The sequence below is a fragment of the Clinocottus analis genome, unplaced genomic scaffold, assembly GCF_023055335.1.
Source record: "Clinocottus analis isolate CAN_PGR_092001 unplaced genomic scaffold, fCliAna1.0.p SCAF_9, whole genome shotgun sequence".
Classification (NCBI taxonomy): domain Eukaryota; kingdom Metazoa; phylum Chordata; class Actinopteri; order Perciformes; family Cottidae; genus Clinocottus; species Clinocottus analis.
This window is the reverse complement of record NW_027176251.1, coordinates 12,769,308-12,790,038: the sequence shown is the minus strand read 5'-3', so window position 1 is coordinate 12,790,038 and position 20,731 is coordinate 12,769,308. Positions and strand designations below refer to the sequence as shown.

The 20,731-nt window shown below is 41.6% G+C and overlaps 1 protein-coding gene across 3 annotated transcripts; it reads right to left on the bottom strand.

Moving 5' to 3' along the window:
* Nucleotides 1–113: 113 nt before the first annotated feature.
* Nucleotides 114–20,699, bottom strand: LOC137781057 (glucocorticoid-induced transcript 1 protein). 3 transcript variants are annotated; one of them, XM_068569578.1, is made up of 9 exons: nt 20,557–20,699; nt 20,014–20,390; nt 15,937–16,082; nt 9,188–9,277; nt 6,842–6,967; nt 5,923–6,060; nt 4,087–4,273; nt 2,927–3,047; nt 114–2,633 (listed from the first exon to the last, which is right to left on the bottom strand). In XM_068569578.1, exons 2-9 carry the CDS (start codon nt 20,330–20,332, stop codon nt 2,300–2,302), a joined length of 1,461 nt encoding a protein of 486 aa, XP_068425679.1. In that variant the 5' UTR covers nt 20,333–20,390; nt 20,557–20,699; the 3' UTR covers nt 114–2,299. The 3 variants fall into 3 exon arrangements, with proteins under 3 accessions (XP_068425679.1, XP_068425677.1, XP_068425678.1); XM_068569576.1 differs by having other exon boundaries at nt 15,937–16,085; nt 20,557–20,698; XM_068569577.1 differs by having other exon boundaries at nt 115–2,633; nt 6,842–6,964; nt 15,937–16,085; nt 20,557–20,698.
* Between the last annotated feature and the right edge of the window lie 32 nt (nt 20,700–20,731).

Genomic DNA, 20,731 nt, shown 5'->3' with positions numbered 1-20,731 from the left:
ATATATATATATATATATATATATATATATATACACACAGAGTAAATGCCTTAATCTAATCACAAAACAAACTATATAGATTATTGGATTCATTAGAAAGTATATTTACTGTGAATTTATCTTGTTGCAATTTAGCCTTGTGTAATTTATGTTCAAGCCATGTGACATGTGTTAATATTTAAAATCATATCCAAATACATCGATTGCCTTACTGTGACTCCCATTTGTATATAAAAGGCCATGCTTATGATTACAGGTATTATTAGTCACTTGTGTCTGTCTATGGCTTTTGAAAATATGATATACCAATCCAGAGAGAGACTTTTGGGGGTTTTCTTTATTGAAAAAGAAAAGAGAAAAAAAAACACAAGATCTACATAAAAATGCGTAATACACAGGAGAACTGAATCATCATTGCCAAACATGGCAAGCATTTCTTAACTGCACTGTACAATGAGCTTGTGAATGAAAATGTGTACGATTGAACCTCTTAAGAGCTGCAAGCAGAGGAAAGTTTTTCATTTGTGTGGAATGTGTTGCATATGGTTCTTATTGTCTGTGCAAAGCGGCTTAATCGACCAAAGCTTTTATGGAATCAAACGTTCCGTAGTTTCTCTCTCCCATGCAACGTTAACATGGTCTAAATAAGTCCCGTTGTATTTTGGAATATGTTCCAATGATGCATTTTGTTGGATCCGTATATTGACCAAAACTTTGTGTTTCACAAAAATAGTTAGTGTAGTTTACTTCAAACTAAAATCAATTGCACACTTCTGATTGTTTTAACTTAGAAATTGGTCTAAAATAAAAATTTAAAAAAATAGTGATTATCATCTCACTTCCAAGTAAGTGCTTAGGTTTGGTTCAACGATTAACACCTGTGTTTGAAACACTGAACCAGTGTTTATATGGCGCTGAACTGTATATAAACAAAACGAAGATAAACATTCTGCTTCTGGCAAACAAAAAAATGGTGCTTCTTGTGTCCAAAATACGCGACAGGCCTGACATTGTTTTGCAATTTGCTTTGGTACATATTGAATAAAAAGGGGAGAAACAAATGACATATCTGTCAACATCTCAGTTTGGAGGGTGGAGCTTATGTAGCTAGCTCCGCTTACACGAGTACTCACGGCTGACCTTTGCAACAGCGAACTCTGGAATGTGTCGTAGCACCTGAAACTCCAACCTGAACAGGTTAACGTGAAAAGGGGTCATCGGTCACGAGATGTGACACCAATCGGTTGATTCAGTCCATAATAACCTCTCTCTCTCTCTCTCTCTCTCTGGGGAAATAGAAATATTTCTCATTTCTGCACTAGACTGGAAAAGTCTTCCAGGAGAAGAACGTCATAAACACTGGGGGAAGGCAACATAGTCCAAGCAAGTACATTCCACATGACCTGAGTTATTGTTCTCTGTAGTGTGGGGCATTACAACAAGGCAACGGGGGGTTGTGTGCTTTGTGGTCGGTTAATTGGTCACTGAAAAACAGACAGTGTTTGCTTCTTGTGACGAGCTAATTAATAGTGATCAGACTAGAAAAGCAGATCTCGGTCTCGGCTTGTCGGCTCGTTGGGTGGAGCAGCACTCGAGCAACTGCTGGTTTCACGAAGACAATGTTCTACAAACATTTTGAAATAAACAAAAAAATTAAATAGGCCATGGCTGGTATTGTTCGGAGCCACAACTGAACAAGTGCAAACATTGTGGTTAACGTGGGGCAACGTATTCTGACTATGACATCCTGATATGCTAATCACATGAAATGGGCATTTCCCATCCTGCCAAAAAAAGCTTATGTATATGTACTTTAGATGTTAGCACACTGAACAGCTAATAAACTGGTTCGATAACATGAGTGGTAGATGTTTCTCTGGTGAAAGAGATTTCCTTTTTTTTTTCCCCTATCTGGTGTCACATAACAAAAATATTTGAGCAGTCCTTTTTTTGCTATGCAAAAAAGGAAGCAACGCTATTTTTTCTATGGGTGTTGTCACAGTATAGAGGAGAAGGCTAAGTTAGCAATGGGTGATGGGAGGCGGTGCCCAAGGTCAGGACACTCTTAAGTCTGGACAACAATAACCAAACTTCCAAGCTTGTGCAGCAGGAGGCTGGTACCATTATTATACAAGGTCATTCCTAGACCTTGGGCACTCCCTGCTGGCTTACGTTAGGATTAACAGAGTGCAAGGACCTTTTTTTTGTTTGTTTTTTATTTTTTGTCGTTGTGAAGCCATACCACGTGACTCGCTATAACGTTTCAGCTGTAGGTGGTTTGGTTGTGAATACCTGAGGACTAGCTGTTGAGTAGGACTTGCGGCGAGCCGTCTTTCCCCACATCTGTGTCGGGGCTCGGGCTGTCTGTGCTGTTGTCTGCGTTTACGCCTGTGCTCATGTTGGTACTCCAGTCGGCGGAGACCGGAAAGGTAGCTAGCGGCGTGGCGGACAGAGTCGGGGTCACCTGAGGCCCCGGGCAGTCGTTGGCGGAGGAGCAAGATGAGGGAGAGATGGGGGAGAATAGGGAGGAGCAGAGGAGTTTGACGGGGCAGAAGGCAGAGCCTCTGGGAATGAAGTTCACCTTGTTTTTGTCAGGGCACGAGAAGAGAGGGAAGCCTTTTGATCTGCCAGACCTGAAGACATAACGCCAAGCAAAATAAGTTTGCTTGTTAACTTGCATTTAATCAAAACAGTCGTAGAAATGGAAAATGTTTATTCCACATAGCCATTTAGCCCTCCACCCTGCCACCCACACCAGCTTGTTGGCATTGTCCTATCTTCTTAATCAATCTCAACGTATATGAAATGGTACAGTGAACTGTATCTATTGATTTTCCTTTTAATGATGAACTCTGTGCTCTCACATGGTGCATTTAAAAAATTTAAATACATGACAAATACATTTTAAAATGAAAATAATACTTACACCATCTCCTCAAACACTTTGACCCGCTCACAGCCCTCTGGAGGTTCTCGTTTGAACATGTAGCTGTTGTTAGGTTTAGGAGATGTGGCAAACTTGGGGAGAGGAGAACTGCATACACCGTCTGGAAATAAAGTAAACATTAAAAAAATTTTTTAGAAAAATGGTTACCAAAACCTTTGGCCTAACATTGCTTCGAATGTCATGTTTTACATGCAAAGTTTTGATAGATTTTAAATGACTATTTAAATGTCTGTCGACATATCACCCCCCCCCCCAAATTGCCATTGTACCTCTATATATCCAGTTTATAGTGATATGAAAGATGAGATCATGTAAAACGAACATGACGCTGTGATAAAGTCCCGCTAAGCCTCCAAGTCCTCTTGCAGTAATGTTTAAGCTTTCTAAAGTTTATATAAAAATATTGTGAACCTTTTATCTTAAATATTTAATGGATCTTTTAATTCAAAATGGCACGAGTAACCGTAATAGGACGACATGCAACTAGAAAGAAAAGTACTTATCTGAAAAGTACTGAGGTTCAATACCCTAGGAAAGCTTTTAGTGTGCATATTGTTGTCCATGTCTCCCTCATTATTTTTTTCCAAAACCAGCTTACGCAATTTACATGTTTTTTTGTTTTTTTAATGCCTACAAGTAACAACTGACCAATAACACACTCAATAGTAAAATCAGTGCAAGTCTTAGCTCTGCATAACTGTAAAATTAATAAAACGTCTTATTGCTTACATGGTTGTGTCATAAAAGAGTTCTCCACTGATTTGTCATTGCACTCGTTTCACATCGTTAGACTCATGTTTGAACCAGAGATAGTCTTGTTAAAAATCTGGCACCTACATTACCCACAATGCAACTCAACCAATGACAGTTTGGGCAGAGATTCAGGTGTGTTATGCTAAACTAGAATGTAGCTTAAGCAGAAATGAAAAGAGGCGTTATAGTCTTCAGCCCTCACCAATACTGACTGAAATTACATAATTTTAAGGCAATTTAGGACCACACACACACACACACACACACACACACACACACACACACACACAGGTCTTTTTACGTATCTACACGCCCCAAGATCTGTAAACAGGCTTTGATGTATAGAATTCCTTCTAAAGTATCAAACAAGAAAGGTGCACACACACCTTTGTCAATTTCCTCTGCAGAGCACGGGCTTCCATCACCAGAGGGGGCGTGGTCAGAGCTGCAGGGGCGGGGCGACGGGCTGGAGTCGCCACTTGAGGGGGCCTGTGTGTCCGTGTCACGCGTGTCCCCGCTGCTGTAGTGATGCGGCGGGAAGGGCGCGCGGCGGCCATCCACCACATCCATGGCCTGTGAGGTTAGAGTGCGGAGGAGGTGGTGAGAGATTGAAGCGCTCGTGTTCCTCGCCGAGCAGCTGCCAGCTCACTAACCGATGTCGGTCTGGGTTAAGAGCATCAGCTAAAATGTCCTATATCTAAGAATGACTGGAACTGAAGAGTCTCTGGTGTGTGCGTGTGTGTCTGTTCAAAGGGCAATTGGAGAAGCAAACACCGCACCAGATGGTATGTGAAAGTAGATGAACAGTGTGATGTGCAGCGAGTTCATTCTGCTTTGGCACAACTGATGCAGATTGAAGAGCAGGAAGCTAAAGCATGACAGGTTTTAAATCTGCGGTGGTGCATATGTTTAAACTGTGTGTGTGTGTGTGTGTGTGTGTGTGTGTGTGTGTGTGTGTGTGTGTGTGTGTGTGTGTGTGTGTGTGTGTGTGTGTGTGTGTGTGTGTGTGTGTGTGTGTGTGTGTGTGTCTTTCTATGAGGGAAGTTTTACAGACCTGCCAAAGTTCACTACCCCAGATCATACAGGATTTACGGGTGTCCTCGCCTCTAAGCGGTTTAATTCATTGCGGGTGAGAATATATATATATATGTGTGTGTGTGTGTGTGTGTGTGTGTGTGTGTGTCGTACTGTCAGACTGTATGGCGCACCATGCTGCCACTGTCTTTACAAGACTGTTAGTGCATGTAATACATTTCAAGCACAGCCTAAAAAGGCTAAGTTTGACTATGCCTTTAAGTAAACCAACTTGGACATATAAGCCTGTTTTACTCCATCAACAAACACGAGTGATGTAAACAAATACTTCAAAGATTAAGAAAGTATTAATGATTGTTGCACACGCGACATCTACTGTACTGTTTCATCTATCGACAGCTGCTCTCTTTAGTGAGTCCACTGTCATGCTGCTCAAGAGTTGATGAATGCACCCCCAATGCAAGCTCTGCACTCACACCAGATGAATAGAAATAAAATCCTACATTAGACGTTTTGTATTACGTTACAATGTGTAGCAATTTCCCCAACGAGTTAACCTGATAACTTTTTTAGGCCATATATGTAGTTAATGCACTTTGCAGACAACTATGCAGTTCTTTTCACCAACACAAATATTATATACGACAGCAATTCATACTCATGAATAGGGATGGGTATCGTTTGGTTTTTTTCCCCAATCACGGTGCTAAACGGTGCAGCGCCGCCTTCTTGCACTCTCTGCATGCAGCAACATGAGGGAGGGGAGCAGTGAGTGTGCTCTGATCCGCGCAATTTTAATAAAGTATCAATACTAAAAATAGGCAAAATTGTATCGTTTTTAATGTACCGTGCTGCCTTTTTAGTATCGCTATATCGTGCAACATTACAGAGTTGTGTAAAAAAATGTTTTAAAATGGCTGCAGCACCGAAAGGAAGCACTCAAATCTGCATTGCTTTCAGTCCGGTAGGTACCGGTGCTATAGTGGCACCCAACTCTACTCATAAACTACAAGGAAGCCGACATTATTAACTTTTTCCCTCTTACCAGATTCAGACTGTACAAATGAGAAGACTTCACCGTAAATGGCTGAATTGGGCGAGTGAAGACAAACTAAACTGACAGATTCACAGTTCAACAAGCACAAAAGCAGCTTGACCCCGTTCCTGGTGTGTGTACACATCCCTACCTGTATCCCCTGCTCCCCGTTCTCCCTGATAAACACATTTTCTAGCTCGTGGCTGATGCCCTCCACACTGCTCGGCACCCTGCATATGAAGGATTTTGGCACAGGGATTGTTGACAGGGTTGATGAAGCTCCTTTGTACTGGAAAGACAGAAGAAAATGTTCAAAGAAAATTGGCTGTACCTCTCAATATCAGAAAGGACAAAAACACATCCACAATGGTGATCTACCACATGTTGATATGGGGCAGAAGCATAACCCCATTTTTGCTAATTTTCCCACAGTGGCTGATGTGTGCTGGTCATCTGTTAATGAATGAACTGCAAACAAGGAGAGGACAGGCATGTCCGGACACATTCCATCTCTCCTCTTTTGACATAACTGGTCAGAAGGGACTCATTAACTAGACCTCCTCAGTCAAACGTGGTGCAATATACAACATCAAAAGCTTGTTTTATGATAAAATATACATGAGCCTGAAAGGCACATTCAAAACAGGCTTAAAAAATACAAACAGGCCCTTTCACTCAACAACTACCGTACTACACGAATGGCGACTGCATATTTATTGCACGCTGATAACCTCCAGTTATGTAAACTTACAAATTTACACTGATATAGCAAATTAAAAGTGAAACCCTGATTAATAATTTGATACCATTAACAGAGTAATGCAGAAAACCACCTTGCTTAACCCTGGTATACTCATATTCTGTTATCTTCAACAGCTGTGATATGGTTTGTTCACCATCTGTTTCGTTTGTATGCGTTTTGCTCGGCTGCTAAGCTACCTTATCATACACCCTCTGTCGGGGTTAAACCTTGCATCACCAAAGTCAGAGTTGGTTAATGTTTTTGCCTGAAAAGAGCATAGAGGGTGACTCAGTTTAGCAAGGCATGAACACCAACATGAATAACTCACCTGCGGTTGGCATGCAGTGCCATGCTGCGCCTGTTGCTGCAGCTGCAGTGAGCTATGCTCCCGGTCTTTGTTCTGCCGGCTGACCTGTTTGCTGCGCTGCAGCTGCAGTCTCAGTTTAGCAATCTGCTGGAGGAAAAGTAACACCACTTCAGCAAATGACAGATCACAATAGGAGTTGAGGAGGCAATATTTGTCAAGATGGGAATTTGAATTGAGCTGGATGGTGATGCACATATTTGATGGGTTTGTAGGGCGTCATAGCTGCAACCAGCGATCACGTATAATCATAAATTATCAATTGTGCTGGATATTTTTCTAATTAATTGTATAGTGTATAAAAATGTAAAAGAATCCCTCCAAGATAAAAGGACAGTGTTTGGTTTAACCATCAGTATTCAATTTGTTATGTCAAGGCAATGAAAAGCAACAAGCTTTCAGATTTGAGAAGTTGATACTATCAAAAGTTGCATTTTTTCTTCAGAAAAGTTACTTAAACAATTATCATTAGTTGCAATTCATTTTTTATCAACTTATCAATTAATTGATCAATTGCTGCAGCTCTACTTGTATCAACATAGTTTGTCAGACCTGACACATTTAGTGTTTTCCTGAATATTTGTATTGATTTTCCTCTTTTCCAGCAGCTGACAATCTACAAATAAATAATGTGCTATTTGTGAAATTCCTATTTTCTTATCATTTTATTAAGGATGGTGGGGAGGCCAATTTATGTGGCGTGCAACATGAATATGGCACTTTATCTGGATGATTTTGTGAAAAGCACCAAATTAGACTTTAATATTGTTACAGGGCACGACAGTGCGTATGATAAATCCGCTACACACGTCTGATGATCCAACTTGTCCGGTCAATGGGTGTTACTGCATCTGGCCCAGTATCAGCCTAAAAACAGGATACTCTTTGTGAGCCTAACAGACTCAGCTGTACTATGCAGACAAAGGTGTGGTCTTCAATGCTGATCTTGTAATCCCGGCAACACAGTCAACAAAGAGACTTGCTCTTTCCATAGATGTCCTCCCACACATGTAATCACAGAGGTTAGAGAGCTGGAATATAGTTCACTACATTCATTGAGTGACCATAGCAGTCGATAATGACAAGTCCAGACAATCCCGATGTAATCTCAGAGGACGAGAAGGAGAGGTTTTGCTGGCTGTGCTGCGCTATTGATCGTGCAGGCCAAAGCCCCGGGGTAGTCTGCAGAATGTATAACACTTAATTATTCTATCTGGTCTAGTTTTACTGGATGACAACATTCATACGATGCAATTTTTGAAATGTGGCTGCATCTATTAAAATGTTTCTCTCCCTGTCTATTTGGACACACCAGGTACAACTAGATCCACAAAAAAAGCTCAAACATTCCTTGTTTCCACAATTTAAGAGTAGTATGCATAAAATATCATTCTTGAGCTGTCCCTTAATGCGCTTAGTGCGTAACCCTAGCCATGTCGGGTGACACAGGGTCAACAAGGTAAAGGCTAAGCCTCTTCCATTCCACACATATTGTTCTATTGACCTACCGTACCTGTGTTTTATGAAGTTAAAATTACAAAAAGACTATTTTGGTCCTAACATAGAATGTAGTTCAGCATAATGGTCTTTACATCTGGTTGAAGTGTATTTTACTTCTTAACAAAAAAAAAAAGACTATCTAGTCAATACTAACAAAAACCTGGACATCTGTGTGCCATTTATATTTGGGAACCAACCATTGATAACGCACAGTTATTAGATCTTGTGCTGGAAACAGGAAAACATGAATGTCTATTGTGTTGCAGAGGCATGAGTAAGGCTTTTAAGTAACACGAGTTCCCCTGAATAAGTTCACTCAGTGCAAGCTAAAGAGGGAACAATACGGTTGCGTCACCCTTGAGGTACTCCTGCATCGTCTCTCAAAAACAAGCGGCCATAAAGAGATGCAAGGGTGTAGTTGAGTAGGAAACAGAGGGGAGAAGGAGGTTAAATTTAGACTGTGGTCTGGAGAGTTGGAGAACTAATAGCTCCATGTGGTCGGCTGGTCGGCCACCAAGCCCAGCAGATAGACAGGAGTGGAAACCAACATTAAGAGCATAATATTTAGGCTAACCTCAGACCCTGACAAATTAAACACATTTTGAATAAATGGAATGAGTCTCTCAAATGACAAAAACATGCTCTTTGAACCGGCTGTATGTATGTTTTTAAACAAGTCCTGGCCTAGTTTAGAGGCCGGACAAGAACGCTGAATACTACTTCACTCTGTTAATCCACCATGTGTGTTGTTTTCTGTCAGCAGCAGCAGCTGGGACTTGGCTGAAGCAGGGTTAAGACGGGTGAATCTACCTCTTTGAGGTGGTCTGCGCTGCCCCAGGAGGCGGACCGCTGGTGAGGACTTCCTTGTTCTGCTCCCTCATCAATCCAGAGACCTGGAGTCTGAAATGCATCAACACATGCATACACATTAAAGACATGTTACACAACTCTATATCATTTCCTCTCACACAAACACAACTCATGTCATATTGAGACATTTTCCAAATGCCCTGTGTGACACATGTGATACCACATAGCATGTCTTGGATTGGCACACAACAATAAGTATGTTGTACTCCTGCACAACAGAATAAACACCAGTTTCCACTGTGTGTGGATGCAAAGCCGAAGATTAACTAACCTGCAGTTTCTGAAATGTGTTTACATGGCGGGTGGGCCTAATGTTTACCGAGATCAGATAACTGTAAGGTTACAAGGGCAGCGCTTGTTGAATATATGACCATCAGGAGTCATGCTCTTATAAAATGCCATTATTTATTTTATGTATTATTCATTCATTTATTTGCATTATGAAATAGATAGTACAAATGATACATGCGCAAACACATTGATAAAGGCATATACTCAAGATTAACATGAATTTAAAGTCAGTTAAAGCTTGTGCAGGAATCTAATAGCTTATACAAAGACCTCTCCTAAAATATAAACTGAATAGCTGATGTGCTATTAACATTTTGAAGTCTTAAAATGTGAGCATCAACTCAATGGCTCAAAAGTAAAATGTTTGGAAAGTTAGGAGAGAGAGGTGGGTCAAAGCAGTAATGAGTGCCGTGTGCTCAAAAGCAAAGCTGAAAATCTGGAATCAATGAAAATGAGGAAAACGGTCACAAGATAACATCCCGTAGGAAAGCGCTACTTACAATAGGAAAAACTAAAGTCATAGCATGTGTGATTGCTTCCATTAAGCCAAAAAGCCATCAAAAAGAAAGACGGGGCTACCAATGAATATATGATTATATGCCTGGTCAGTCACTCACAGGTGACTTAACCACAGCACTTAACTAGCAGCTGGTGCCAGCTTCCCACCTTGTAGTTCACACACTTTCACCTTTAGTTAGCCCACAAAAAAGTAGAACTGTCAAGCCTTTAATACGCCTGTGATTTGGCAGAATATTTACCGCACAGCGCTAGACTTATTAAAAAAGGTCAACGAGTCTACAGAGAAATTCGTGTCCCGAGCCAATAAGAAAACATCTGATACACAAAACATTCCCTACCAGAGAGCATAGAGGCAGTTCTGTCTCACTGAAGATGCCTTTTAGACCTCTACTGCATAAACAAGGAAACGGTTAAATTATGTAAATATATGCAAAAGAAGAAACAGACTGAGGATGTTTCAGAGGGCTGTCTGAAACCACATACTTCCCTCCCTGATTATGCATATCAACAGTGCCTCTGGTCCTCAAACAAATCCTCAAACATCTGATGCTTTATGGCCAGCACAGTAGTGTGAAACATCTTAAATGTCAGTGTCTTCACACTGCCTTACGTCTGACCACACACAAACAGAAAAACCTCTGTCTCTCTCCAACTAATGCACAAGCCTTGCCCTATGATATGGAATATCACACTGTGAATAATAAGGAACACCCGTGAAGCCGTTTGCGCTGCATCGCTGGCGCTGATTTCCCCGGAAAAGGACAGCGAATTAAATGGGTGCTTGTGTTCTCATAAAAGGGACCACTGTGCTTGGCCACGCTGGATGGCAGATGTGTAGCTAGCCTTTAGCATTAACATTTTGTGCGAGGCCTACGGACTGGCTTGTGGCGTTTGATGCCTCTGCCAGACATTGAGGGACTCGATGCTGCAGCTTAATCTGTTCATACAGAATGCAGATTGCTGGAAAAGGGCAGCGGGGCTTTATGGAGTTGTGGACTTAGCCGTTGAGGAAAAACTAAGTTCTCACAGATGTTTTATGACGTCCAACAGGGAATGCAGCGTGCTATGCGTTACTCATTTGGCAGAGAATGGTACGTGTACGTTTTCAGCGGACTGAGCAATACTGGTAAAAAAAAATTTAATAAAAGGTTTAGCACAATCATTCTTAAAATCAAAAGATAAATGGAGGAGATCGTGGTAGGGGCTTTATCATTACTCTGACGCGACTAAATGGTGGTATTTGCCATATATTTTAATTCAATACCATTTAATTCAGGTATTCACAAGTGGTATTTTTCTTTGTCTCAAAGTCTGGCTTCATTCTGATTAAGCTTAAATCACATTAATCCTTTCTGTACGGCTATGAATGTGTGCTTACAGTTGACACACAAAAGAAAAGTTCCAACAGTTAATGTGAGGATAACTGCAGTAAGAATACAGCCTGCAGCTTGTACACCAATTGTTTTTATTTAAGCAAACATTTAAACAAGCTCGAGGGTTTAGAAGTCCTTTCTGAAACACACTGACACAATAATGGGACTTTTTACATTCAAAGATTTGATTTTAAATCCCAAGAAAGCTCGCAACTTTAGAGATGTTAAAAGGCCACAGGTGTCGCTGTAGGTCATTTTACTGTGGTGGATATCTCAATTTGATCCTTATTTTCACCGAGGGGGTTAACAAAGTATGACAGTTACAAATAGTTTACTTTTCTTGATTGACAATTGCACGCGCCACCCCAAAACAAATTGTCCGTTAACTAGAACACCCACCTTTATTTATCTCAGACGCCCTATTATCATGTAGCTCTCGAGCTTCCGGCCTGCGTTGTGTGCTTTGTAGACTTGTGTACCCGGGCTTCTGCCTGATAATGCTGTGCAGATAAAGCGGTTACCATAGCCTGCAGCTTGCTTCCCATTATGATTCCCACCCAAAAGGGTTACATGCAGGCAACATCCTTAAGAATCCAGCGCTGTTCCAAAGCAGGAAATAATAGCTTTGCTTCAATAGAATTTGAGTGAAGCTTGTGCTGGTTTGTTTAGATTGCATGTCAAGACATGCCAGCAGAATGCAACTGCTATCATTAGATGGGGTTTGGAGATGAGGGGTTAGGGTTTGGAGGGTTGAATTTGTGCATCCGTTATCCCTAAATCTTAACCTCAGAAAATGGATAAATGCAGCATATGTTGTTGGATCTCACTTCATTCATTTATATTTTACATAAAACAGCATACACATGGCAAAAAAGAGGCACAGTGAGATTATATACCACGTTAGACAGCACCTACGTATGATTTATTGTGTGTGCCCATCTTAAGACCCAGAGACACCAACCCGAAAGATGGATATCTGGCAACAGGAGGCCGGTGTTAAGCATTTGTGGACTACTTGTTTTTATCGGAATCTATTGGCAAAGTTTACAGGGTAAACTACAGGGTAAACAGACATATTCAAGTCCTATAATCAGACTGGTGTACCACGATGAGGATGGTTGCTAATCGCATGACAACACTGATGTTACAGATTACGCCAGACCGTTTACAACAAAAGATTAGTCGATGACGCTCAATCAAGGCTTTGTTTGATCCAAAACGTTGGATGACTGCGTGTCTAGTCTCTCCTAACAAGCTTGAGCTGCGAGCATGTATATTTAGCGAGATGATTTAGGCAGATTCCCAGTAGTGCAAGACGCCGCAGGCTTGTTTGTTTGTCTTTCTGTTATGTTTTTCAGATTACAAAAGTCGATTAGTTATTTCCTATCACTGAGCCGAACGCACATGCATGTCAGTAGTCAGATGGCCATCGGCTGTTGTCTTTGTGGTGTACACAAGTGCAACTTTTAACCGAAGATGTGAAGCGGGCGCAAACTGTTTGATCGGCCTGCCTTTGTCGGTTCTCGTTCTTTAATGTCGGCTTGGTGTGCGAGGGCCCTAATCTTCATACAGACATGCTCTGTGTTCTGTAACCACAGGGCCTAGGACTCTCAGACCTATCCCGGAACAGTGATTAGCATATGTATGGGCCCTCTGCTCCTCAACTCTCACACAAAGGCAGGCGGGCCGTGCATCCACGAGGGCCAGGTGGCAAGCAGTGGGATTTCTCCTCGACACAGCCACAGGCTGGGGGACAGGTGCAAACAGCTTCACCTCCATGCAAGGCTACATAACAACTCAAAGGAGAGGCTGTCTTGAACTTGTGTAATGCACAACAAAAGAAGCCAGGGACCTTTTGTCTGCTGCTCTCTGCCGTTGTCTTATAGAAAGAGCTGAGCCCAGGCATAGTTTTGTTTTTTTAAACAGGAAGTGGTCTCTCACTATCCTTGGGGGAGTTTGTGCATTTAATCGTTCAAGGATTTTCAAGTGTGTCACACTCTCTCCCACATCATTACAACATAGCCAAATGTTTTCCATCGCAAATCTCCCCAGCTTTGAACATAAATCTCTTGAAAAGGATTTTCATTTTGGTCAGCTTTCAATCAGATCTTTGCTGATAATAGCTAGGAAATATGGCCCAGGCCATGTCACTATGTAGCACAGGCAAATATCACAATGTGCCAAAAACGGTAGGTCCAAAAGATCACGTGTACGTGTTTCTGCAATAACCTTTTGAGACCTGATAATTATCAAATTGATTTTCCAGACTTGTCCAGTCCTTGCAGGGCTGCAAAAAACCCTGTAATATGAGGTATTTACTCTGTATACAGCCACTTCAAGAGATCTTGTAGGCCCTCCCACCACTTCCTCAGCCTCCACACAAAGAAATGCGAGACAAATGAAGGGTTAAAGGTATGAAGCCCATGCAAATTAGGCTTGGCGGTCTTCATTCAGACAGATGAAAGGCTTCTGTCAGCAAAGAGGGAGCAGCCCATGTCATGATCACGCATAGTCAATATTCTTTTATCACACAAACCCACCCAAAACTAACTACCCCCCGCCCTCCCAAATGTGAGAAAAACTGCATTTAGCCATCAGTCACACGGCAAGATTAGTGGGTGATGACGTGTGGGCTGCTGTCCAGGAAGATTGTGCTGGGGCTCAATACGAAACATGCACAGGTCTTGTGGAGTGTTATATAGTATTAAATGTATGGCTGTGAGGGAAATATTTATAGCAAAATCTATGAGGCCTGTATTGGTACAAGACTCCACCACCAACCACCAGGGTTACCATGACAAAATATTTGGTCACGGCTTGTAAATATGCCTTCCTCGCTAGCTACTACAATGGAAACCAACAATTATTTCTAAATCCTGTCTACCATAATTTTCTGGGGGGAATGAAATGTGAATAGTGTGAGTTTCTTCTCTAAACATCCCCTTCCTGAATATGATGATTAAGCCGCTTCACTCTTACTTCTCCCGTGCTCCCATTTCTTTATTTCCCCTGACGTTGCAACATGCTACAATGATTACCCCAAACCAAAAGTACAATGTGCCGCGCTGAATCAGACGGATCAAACGTCATCAGATCAATTTGGTTGCCAGAAGAAGACACATGTGGCTTTTGGTAGTGTAACGTAGCATCTTTTGTCTTTGGTATGGATTTTCATGGAAACATGGCTAACTTATTTCAAAACATCTCTTTCCAAATGCAAGTCTACAAAAAAGTATTTATTAGGCCAAAAGGCATCACGTGACTGACCCAAAATTCCCCAGTTTGGTCACTATGTAAAATTTTCTTCAATGCACGGTACTCTTTCTGGAGGCTTGATCACTGTTCATTCACCATCATTGTAATGGACCTGAACATAAATAAATCAGAATTATGGTAACATACTCACTAAGTTTTATTTTTAATTAGTGCTGTCAAATGATTAAAATAGTTAACGTGCGATTAATCACTTTTTTCTTACATTTTAATGCTCTTAACATAAAAAAGTGGATTGGCTTGCTTTATGCAAATGTTTTATTGAAAAACAACTGCCAAACAGGGCGGTTCAAAATAAAATTATAAAGTGCACATTTCAGGTAAACAAGGGCGAGAAAGAGATTATTTTAATTACTTATTGTTATCTGTATAAATTGTATATTTCTATGTTTTTCTGATGTGTTTGATGCTTTGCCAATATTGTTGTTGCAACAAATATAAATATGAGAGAGTAGCAGTCAGGCTTCGTAGGTCCTGTCGTTGGATGCGATGTGTATTATGTCAGCTAGATCCTCACCCTCCACAACGTTAACAAAGTTAACAAAAATTAATGTTGTGGAGGACGAAGTTAACGTTCTCCATTTGTGTCTGGCTATGACGAGAGGGCACAGAGTTAGCATCAGCTGAGTGCTTGGCCATCGAGTGTTATTTCAGACTGGATAGCTACGATGATAGCTCAGTTCACAATGACAAATGGCTCAAACCACTTCGGTCTTGTCAAGGGAACCCTCTGACAACTTTTTGAAAGTAAACTTTCCATTCATTAGCGTCTTATCATTCATTTTGCCGTATCTCGCTCACCATTCATTCATTTCAAAGCGTAACGTTAGCCTAGCTTCCAAGCGCAAACGGCGTGCCAATTGTTTTGCTTCCGGTTGAGCTGCATCCGGCGTTGAAAAATTAAAATGCGTTAACGGCGTTAATAAAAATTGACGGCATTAAAATTGGTTTGCGTCAACGCCATTAACAACGCACTAATATAACAGCACTATTTTTAACACACCTGATGCAATCCAACAGCCCTGGTGAGATTGGGACTATATCAAGGTTTAAGCAGAAGCTAGGTGTGCTAGAGCAAAGAGAACTGCAAAATGGGGTGGCTGGTGTGTGGGAACCCATGCTATTAATATTGTGAAAGACCCCTAAATCATAGGGAACACCCTCTCATGAATAATATGATGTCTATTCCGGCCTAAAGCCAAGATGGTGGTAACTTTTCTGAATGGTATGTACCTGTGTGGCTTTGTCTTTCATACAGGAAGGGTAGGGTCCATGGGAGTCACGAGGCCACTGGCCGGTGAGGTATGGTCCAGTAATAGCGTCCAGGGAAGATGTCCGCCGGATGGCACTGGAACTCCGAACCTGTAACTTGGACCTTTCTGCTATGGAAAAAGAACAAAGAGACAGGATGAAGTGTGCACCGACACAGACACACTTCACAAAAGAATAAAAATGTATTTCAAATCACAGAATCAAATCGTTACTCGGGTCACTGATAAATAAAATAGACAATACATTATAAACAACACTGGAATGAACTGTATTATTGAGGTGAGACCATGCCTTGCAATCCTTTCGTGTTCTCAAAGTGTGGACAGTTTTTCTAATCTCATAAGTATTAGTGCAGGGCAAACAAACAGGCTTGAGAACTGAGGCCTGAAGGAAATGTAAATGGCTGAGCAGGAGTATTTGATGTTATGAGAGCAGTCTGCTGTGAGCCAGAACAGTTAAGCACACACCACCCACATAAGAACTCATAAACAACCACACCACAATGCACATCAATACTGCCTGCATCCACTCAACATTCCTGCAGTGACATGTAGTTAAAAAAAAAACAAAGAAAGAAAGAGAAAAACAAAACATGCAAACACAATGAAATTAGCTTGAGACTGTGGTAAGTGTTGGATTAAATGTATTAGCCTAAATTGTACTCTGTGTGATTACGAAAAGCAAATGAAAGCTCCTTTCTTTCTGTATTAAGAAGACAGAATAAAAGGAATCGCATGATGATCAGGAAACATTTACTCTATTCCTTGTTCGAGTTGGTTTACGCAGAGGCCTTTCGAACTTGAACACACAAACTAACACTCACACAGACTAATGTATCTACATGAGGCACCCCTCTCTTCGCAGAACTACATAGCTGTTCATTGTTGTTCTTTGTTCATAGAATACACAGGCCTAGCCACCCAAAGGTATTGCCTAAGTAAGCTTACTGGGCTACAGTAAAATTCCCTGAAGCATTGTAGACAAAGGAAGCAGGCTAAATTTCCATCAATATTGATATAGGCCAAGCCAGTGCTCTCAGAACTGGGATTGTGGTTATTTTCCATCGTCTCCCCACTTGCCAGACTAGAATAATCTCCTGATGAGAAAAAAGAAACAGTGTGAAAGAAGCCAAGACATCAAAGCAGTCCATCTGCTGATTTCAGGGATAAGTGAATGGTGTTTGTGATATCAAAAAGGAATATTTTGGGGTTGAAGTTTAATAAGAACTTTCCTTCATCGGGCAAGCTGTGAAAAAGTTTCTGCAATTCAAGGGGATAAACGGGTGGTTCATTAACTGTAGAGCAGCAGAGGCAAATGTGAAAACAAGCACGTGGTTCAGATCAGTAAACCACAGTAGAATGGTATTCTCAAGGCTGCACGACACTGGCTGAAAGGAGAATCACAACAAATCATTTCTCAATTAGATAATACAATTTTAGTGCTAAAGGTTATACATGTTTTTATTCAATTTAACTTTATTGTGATTGCTCAATTGACCACCACAGTGAATAATGAAACGTGGAACTGCCAACTCTTGACTAAGAAGGAGTGCTCGGCTACATCTAAACAATACTGATACTACTGAAATACCTTCTGCATATTTGACAAATGTAATTGTATTCACCTTATTATTACATCTTAATTACTGATACACAAGGTATAATCAGCTTCAGTACTCTCTTTATACATCATCTGAATAAAAAAAAACACTACACACCATCATGGAGGAATCCCCTTAACCACTAGGCCACTCTGCGTTTCATGTCCAAGTATTGTAGTATTGTTGTTCTACACGAGTTGCTCAAGTCAAAAGGTGTGTTGATTGGAAGCAATAATTTGAACAGAAGGTCTTTCCTACAATATGAATGATGATATTAATCTTGGCCATGATATGTTAAAGTTATGAGTTTCAGCAATAGTCCCACAGCTGGTCAGGAAATGGCTTATCAGTCAATGACCTCCCACAATAAGCTAGCTTGGACTAGTTTCAGTGTGTCTCAATGAACGAGGAGGGTACGCTAACAGTGCCAATGAGTCCAACTTTCATCGCTTGGAAGAATGAGCAAACTTATTGGCATCAAGGTTAAGGTTAAACCAGATGCTAAACAGTCAAACACAGTTATATGCACACTGATTTGGACAACATCTCATTTTCACATTTGGTCCTACTCTGCAGTTTGAATGGGTGACAATGAAGCAGGGCTGTTTTAGCACAGCTGGCACTTTGACAGAGAGCAGGACCATCATTGTTGGGACAATGTGTTAAGTGAATGATGTCATGCTGGTGAACCTAAAAAAGGTCATGATGTTGAATATAATTCTCTTCACTCTGTCTTTCATCACTATGCTATGATCTAAACACCAGCACAGTCCATTACAACTGTGACATTGTCTGGCACTAGCACTGATGGTACTGCGAGGCACTTTGGACTAAATCTCCCACCAAATGGCAAGAATTATGTCTGCGAGTGGATTCAAAGTACTACAATGAATGATAAATTACAAAGTGCAAAGCACCCTGCTTCACTCACAATCAAGTTGGGCCTCTGTGATGAAAGATTAAGATCACCAAATCGTGTTTGCATTTTTAACTTCTAGTGGCCAGCACCAGCCGCACATTGATATGATCATAGTCATCATCTGACGCCTTCTCCTGTGTATTTGGACTATGAGGTCACAGCGATGAGGAGGGTGGAGTCTCCATCATCACCACCACCAACATGGGTTGCTAGCCTGGGTTAGAGGTCGTCTCTTGCAGAGAACCGAGGTATGTGTGGCATGCCTCTGTGGTGGGAAATCAACACCAAACACTAGCCAAACACAGGAGAAATTTGTCGTGCCAGGCAAGTCTATTATGGAAGAGACTTCGTTTCCTGCCTTGCATGGTACACTGGTCAAGGTTGGAGGTCATCTCATTCAAAGAACTGAGGAATGTGAAGCACGTCACAAAAGTCCACAATAACTAAAATCCTGCAATAAAATGAAGAGGGCTGCCACTTTGGTTAAAAAGTATAAGAGAGAGAAGCTATTAAATAGTACTAATAAAGATAGCATTGCAATATGTGACCTAATCTCATTAAGTGCAGAACACTCTTGTGGTGAGAATACTTGGTGTTTTTCATGAGAACTGATGTAGAGTCAAAAATACCCACTCAGGTTAAAAGAAGGAGTCTCTTGATTCCACATGAAAACAAGCTGTATTCAGACATTTCCATATTATGCTGTGCTTAGATATTGTGGGGTTTTCTGTATGCATTTGACATAAAAACACAGGATTTACAGAAGAAAAGGAAATATAATAATGCTGTTCTGATGGACAAAAAAAGTATTTCTTCCGGTCTGGAAAACCATCCACGGTGTTGATACTTGGCAGGAAAGGCGGTCACAAAAATGAGATTTAGTGACACACTGGGAAATGCAGATTTAAGGCTGCCTGGACTCTAACGTCCTGCTTCACTTTGTCTTCTTATCACTTCCAAGGAGCCACTGAGCATGTCAGGAAACAAAATAGCACTATCCTGTGTTATCCATGAGCAAGGCCACGTGTTGAAGCTCAGCATATGTTCTGAATGTGCCATGAGTATTGCATGCTGTTTGTATGGAGTGAGGTCAGAATAAGCAACACCCGACTATTCGCTCACCACTGTCTATTGGGACTGACGTGGCCCATTTTACAACTGAAAGTGTGTCTTTCTGCCAATTCCCCCTCCCACTTCTGTCAAAAGTCCATAGGAAATAAAAGAGCCAATAGTGCACTCTATTTTCTTCATGAGTGCCTAATTGTGTAAGAGGATGGTCGGCTAAATGGGTATGGATCAACCTACTGCAAATCGAGAGCCAACTTTACTCCAGACATGTGATCACCTCAAAAACATAACGTTTTACCCTTATTTTGCACAATTCTAACATTAAAATAGTATATACAAGTTGGCGTAAACAAAACTAAAAAGTCACCATGACAAGTTATCAGTTAGCAACAGCACGTGGTGACATGGCATTTCTTGTCCTCCGCAAGGCAAAACAGGTGGTTTATTTTACCTCTGGAAACTGGAGAGTCTGGGGGACAGGAGGAGTCCTTGTTTTCGGGGGACAGTCTTTGCTTCGCACTTCCTGAACCGAGTGACGGGCTGGGTGGGGGGCTTGAGCCTCGGCTGCTCGCGGCTCCACCGTAGAGGGTCTGCGCCCGCGTCGGGCTGCCCGGACCCCCGCGCAGGAGCTGGTAGGGCACGGTGGCACGGATGGGGTGCAAACGGCAGCTGCTGCTGCTGCTGCTGCTGCTGTTGTTGAACGAGCCGGGGGAGCCCGCATTGCTGCGTCTCACCCGCGGCTGCTGGAGCGAGTTGCTCGGGGCTGACATCCTCTGAAACCGGCTGCAATTCCTATCGGAGTAACAAAGACGTACTGCCAAAGTTTCTCTTGAGGAGGAGCCGAGGAAAGAAAGGGAAGATAAACATTAGCGTGTTAGCAGCGCACACGCACACGCACACACACACAAGCGTTAGCTTCCTTTTTAGTGTGTAAATTTCACCTCATGCGCTCGAGGGACCAAAAAAAAACTCGCATTATTTGGCGACAACTTACCTGTAAGATACTAACACATGCCGACGTAAGCTTGAGCCGTCACACGAGCAACTTCAAAAGTTGTTTTTGATACTTTTTGAAACGTTTAATTCTTGTTTTCCAGCTCTCGTGGTGTCTTCCCCATCATGTCCACTCTGTCTAAATGACAGTTGGTCCGGCCAGACTACTGGCTGAT